General features: G+C 45.9%; 3 protein-coding genes across 3 annotated transcripts in view; 2 read left to right on the top strand and 1 right to left on the bottom strand.

The window, feature by feature from the left end:
* senp7b (SUMO specific peptidase 7b) overlaps nt 1–1,432 on the top strand; it is a 14,535-nt gene extending 13,103 nt beyond the window's left edge. The window contains exons 19-21 of the mRNA XM_041978404.1: nt 295–363; nt 434–584; nt 1,216–1,432. Coding sequence (XP_041834338.1) covers nt 295–363; nt 434–584; nt 1,216–1,359 — 364 coding nt within the window. The 3' untranslated portion in view covers nt 1,360–1,432. The remainder of the gene's footprint in view (nt 1–294; nt 364–433; nt 585–1,215) is intronic.
* The window catches only part of LOC121635255 (NLR family CARD domain-containing protein 3-like), a 1,000,352-nt gene that overhangs the window by 751,225 nt on the left and 244,127 nt on the right, over nt 1–5,000 (bottom strand). The window lies entirely within an intron of this gene.
* LOC121635701 (titin homolog) overlaps nt 4,276–5,000 on the top strand; it is a 31,341-nt gene continuing 30,616 nt past the window's right edge. Inside the window, exon 1 of the mRNA XM_041978995.1 lies at nt 4,276–4,345. Coding sequence (XP_041834929.1) covers nt 4,276–4,345 — 70 coding nt within the window. The remainder of the gene's footprint in view (nt 4,346–5,000) is intronic.

The raw sequence follows: 5,000 nt of genomic DNA, 5'->3' as shown, positions 1-5,000 counted from the left end.
AAGATACATTTAAATGGAATTTATTTACTAATTATTGGAATTTAATTAATTATTTGTTTTTTTGTTATTTTGTTCAGTTCATTTTCATGTTTTAATACTTTTCCTTTGTTTTAATATTCTAATATTTCTGCAAACTTTCCTGAATCTTAAAACTGTAATTTTATTAAAAATAATAAGTTAGAATTTTTCTCCATTTTTTTTTTAAATAAAATCTTTTACTTAAATTTTTCCCAAATGTGTAGAAATCTGACCACGAACTTGGTTCTTGTTGCCATGGCGATTGTCTCTTTCCAGGCCGTGCATCCTGGTCATGGACTCTTTGAAGCTTTCGTACCACGAGAACGTCTGCAGGTTGATCCGAGAGTGAGTGTCAGAGCGGTGTGCCTCCTCACGCCGGCAGGTGTTCCAGGTTTCTAACCGCCGTCTTCTTCAGCTACCTGCAGGTGGAGTGGGAGGTGCACGGGAAGACGCCTCGGCTCTTCACGCCGGACAGCATGAGGAGCTGCAGCTGCAGAGTTCCTCAGCAGGACAACAGCAGCGACTGTGGCGTCTTCCTGCTGCAGTACGTGGAGAGCTTCCTGCAGGTAACCTCCACCGGACACCTGGTCCATGGAAAAATCAGCCTTTTTTAAATGTTTACGTTTTCTGGTTGATTTCAGGTGTAAAAATGTGAGTAAAGCAGAAATAAAAACGTGTTACTGTGTCAGATTGTTGTAAAAAAAACAAATACACTGTAAAACAAGCTAAATAAAATGTCAACAAAAGTAGGAAATAGAATAAATGAAATATTAGTTTAATATTAGAACTTGTTACATAAAAGAGCCCAAAAGCTTTTAAGATGTTTTTTTAAACTGCTGAATTTATTTTATATATTTAAAAAATTAAATATTAAAATTAATTCAGAGAACACTTAAAAAAATTCCAGGTAAATGAAAATGATCCAAAAGTTTTAATGAACAAGCAGATAATTAAACGGCAGAAAACTTCCTGGAAAGTTTTGGAAAAACTACTTTTGGGGCATTTTAGAAAATTGATTGAATCTTTTTTTTTATTATTATTTTTTATTTTTACGCATTTTTAAAATGTTGAAAGATCTTTACGTCAATTTACAGAGAAACTAATAAAAGTGGAATTAAATTTAACTAAATTAATTTCCAAGTTAAAAACATCAAAGAGTTTCCTGCTCTGAATCGAGCTCTCTGATTGGCTCCCCAGAACCCCGTCGTGCACTTTGACCTCCCGGTGCGGTTGGAGAACTGGTTTCCACGGCAACGAGTGCGACAGAAGCGCGAGGAGATCCGGAGTCTGATCATGAGGCTGAAGGACGAAGAACCAAACAATGAAAGAACTTTCCTCTGATCTGATCTACTTCCTGCTGATGTAAATAACTTTTCTTCTACTTCCTGTTTTCTAAATAAAAGTATTTATTTTATCTCTGGCTCCTGTTTTCAGTTAGTTTCCTGTTCAGTAGTTTCTGAGCTGTGAGAAAAGTCCTTGTTGGTCTAAGCTGGGTTCCTGGTTACTGAGTTCCTGGTTGCCGAGTTACTGGTCGGTCTGGTTACCACGTCTTCATTTACTCATTTTTTTCCTCCATCGTTTCTTCTTCTGCTCAGACTGTAAACACTCATCCTCCAGGTGTGTGTTTAAGTGTGTGTGTGTGTGTGGGCTGGGTGAGTAATCGGGGGGTTTAACACAGCGTCCCCCCTGCTGAGGACCAATCCGCTTACAAATCATTAGGTGGATCAGACGGGGGGCTGAAGGAGGGTTTATATATTTAATCGTTAGCTACCATCATGTCACATGACCAGCCATTAAACACACTAATAAAACCAGTTCTGATCCAGTTCTGGTCTGATCCTGGTCCATCTATCTTATGATCTCGCCCCATATGCTTTCTGGGTTTCCCTAATATGTAGTCCTCGTCCAGACCTGGTCCACCCCTTATTAGGTCCTGGACTTTGGTTTGAGTCTTTTTGGCCTTTGTTCTGACCCTGGTTCTGGTTTAAGACAAGTCTAGTTTTGGGTCTGGTTCCAGTGAGGCCCAGTTTGAGCCCTGGTTGGACCCACTATTGATCCAGGTCTGGTTACGTTCTGCTCTTGTGTTTCTGGTATCTCTTCACTGGGCTGGTCCGGGTCTGTGGGGGATAGAGCGTGGGTTTATTTGACCTTGTTCCAGACCTGGTCCATCTTTTACCAGGTTTTGATTTGAAACAGGTTTGGCTCTGGTCTGGTCTGGTCCTGGTCTAACCCCCTAATCCGGTCTGTTTTGTTCTAGTTCAGTTTTGGCCTTGACCTGGTTGTGCTCTGGACCCTGGTTCTGTAGAACAATAGAAACAATAGAAACTGAGACTGAAGTGTCCTGTTGGCAGATTTGACGTTAGTCTACCTGCCGTCATGTTGAGGCCACGACGGTTGCTATGGAGCAGTGGTTCTGGCCTGGTACAGAACGTCTCTGGTACCAGAACCCGGTGCCGGGTTTTATTCCTTTTATAAACATCAGCGCTAACTTTGACCATCATCATCATCATCATACCTCAAACTCCTTCATCTCGCAGTCAGCCAGGACCCAGATACTGCTCCGTTCACTTCTGGTCCATATCTAGTTTAGTTCTGGCCCGTTTCTGGCCCCGATCCAGATTAATTCTGGCCCAGTTCTGGCTCTAGTCTAGTTTAGTTCTGGCTCTGTTCTGGCCCTGGTTAGTTCTGGCCCTGGTCCTGGTTAGTTCTGGCCCTGGTCCAGGTTAGTTCTGGCCTGGTTCTGGCCCTGGTCCTGGTTAGTTCTGGCCCTGTTCTGGTCCTGGTTAGTTCTGGCCCGGTTCTAGCCCTGGTCCTGGTTAGTTTTGGCCCTGGTCCAGGTTAGTTCTGGCCTGGTTCTGGCCCTGGTTAGATCTGGTCCTGTTCTGGTTCTGGTTAGTTCTGACCCGGTTTTGGCCCTGGTCCAGGTTAGTTCTGGCCTGGTTCTGGCCCTGGCCCTGGTTAGTTCTGACCCTGTTCTGGTCCTGGTTAGTTCTGGCCCGGTTCTGGCCCTGGTCCTGGTTAGTTCTGGCCCAGTTCTGGCCCTGGTCTAGTTTAGTATTAGTCCTGGTCCAGGTTAGTTCTGGCCTGGTTCTGGCCCTGGTCCTGGTTAGTTCTGGTCCTGCTCTGGTTCTGGTTGGTTCTGGCCCTGGTCCTGGTTGGTTCTGGCCCGGTTCTGGCCCTGGTTAGTTCTGGCCCTGGTCCTGGTTGGTTCTGGCCCGGTTCTGGCCCTGGTCCTGGTTAGTTCTGGCCCGGTTCTAGCCCTGGTCCTGGTTAGTTCTGGCCCTGGTCCTGGTTAGTTCTGGCCCTGTTCTAGCCCTGGTCCTGGTTAGTTCTGGCCCTGGTCCTGGTTAGTTCTGGCTCGGTTCTGTGCAGCGGGGGTTAATCTGAGCTCTGGGTGGTTGAGATCAGACAGATTTGGGGTCTCCATGTTGCCTCCTTCCTCCTGGAAGTAATCCAGCGAGTCCTCTGTCCCGGACTAGTCCTGGAGAACCCTGAACCGGTTTGGACTGGAGTAAAACCAGCCCGGTCTCTGCGGTCCAGGTAGAAATAGAAAAGGTTCTCAGAAAGACTTCTGGAGTAAACACGACCTTTGTGTTGTGGTTTTCTCTCATCTCTCCTTCCCGTTAATCCCGTTATCCAATAAAAGATGTCCGCCGTTGTTGACTCCAGTTGGGGGGGTCGGGGGGGATTACAGTCTGGACATGTCTGATTATAGAAAACTGATCAGTTTGTAGCTCATTGATCCGTCTGCTAGCTTTAAATAGCTTCTTCACACAAAGAAAGTTTACTGAAGTTTGTTGATCCCGGTTTTTGTTTTACGGTGTTTTCAGGAAGGAGGGAAACCATCAGATTAACGACGTTCCTCCTCGCAGCCTGTTTACAGGTCATTTGTTCAGGAAGGAGCTTCCCATGACGTGATGATGCTGTTTACAGCTGGCTGAAGCCCCTCGGACCCGCTCAGGTTCCTCTGAGCAGGCTGCACCGGGACGCTGACATTCACCCACTCCACCCGCTGACATTCATCCACTCCACCCGCTGACATTCATCCACTCCACCAGCTTAACAAATAGGATTAAAGCCGAGAAAAAATCTCCCGCAGTCCCATCTGCTCACCTGAGAGGAACGAACCGCCGCCCTGTCAGCACGTCTTCTGCTCTCTGTTCTTTTGTTCTGCCATGAGAGCCGGTGGAGGGACGAGCAGGTGGAGGTGAGGAGCAGCGAGTCGCGGGTGGAGCTGCACCCACAACTTTTCCAGACATGGCTGGGAAGCTGGCGCTGTGGGCGCTGGGAGCCCTGCTGCTGTCCGGGTACCTGTGCACGGAGACAGGTGCGTATGAAGCTTAGGAGGAGTCAGATCAGCAGTTTCACCTGAAAATGATCAGATCAGGCGGCTTTCTTCACTCCAGGTGAGTTCTGCAGGCCAGAACAGGAGGGATGGTTGCCACGGTTACCAGATCAAGTCAGGTGCAACAGCAAGTACAGGTACAAAGCAAATCTACAGGTTCACTTCTGCAAGTATGAAAATAACTAAACTGACTCTGTCCATACTTGTAGCTTTAATTTGTACCTGTACATTTATCTATTTATTCTATTTATTTTATTTATTTTATTTGTCGATATTTAGAACCCCCGTCTTCAGCTGCTGTCATTCTTCCTGAGCTCCAGCTTTTCTCTAGAATTACACGTCTGTGTACATTCATGCAGACAAACACAAACTCCAGAAAGTACTCATTGGTGTAAAAGTACTCATATTTATACTGAAACGGAGGCGTTTCTAACGTGTTACGGGTGTTTCTGTTACTGATGAAAAGGGTGACGTAGAACTCCATCACTGTGCATTGTGGTGATATTTGTCCTGTAATTACAGGATCACTCGTGCTGCTCGGTTTGTGGGATTTACTCCAACAGTTTTCTCTGTGGATGCTGGGAAGTTTAAAGCCATGTTTAATACTTGGTTTCCATAGCAACCACCTGCAGAAACC

Source organism: Melanotaenia boesemani, chromosome 24 (assembly GCF_017639745.1).
Source record: "Melanotaenia boesemani isolate fMelBoe1 chromosome 24, fMelBoe1.pri, whole genome shotgun sequence".
Lineage (NCBI taxonomy): Eukaryota > Metazoa > Chordata > Actinopteri > Atheriniformes > Melanotaeniidae > Melanotaenia > Melanotaenia boesemani.
The sequence above is the reverse complement of the archived record's forward strand: the minus strand, read 5'-3'. Positions and strand labels throughout refer to the sequence as shown.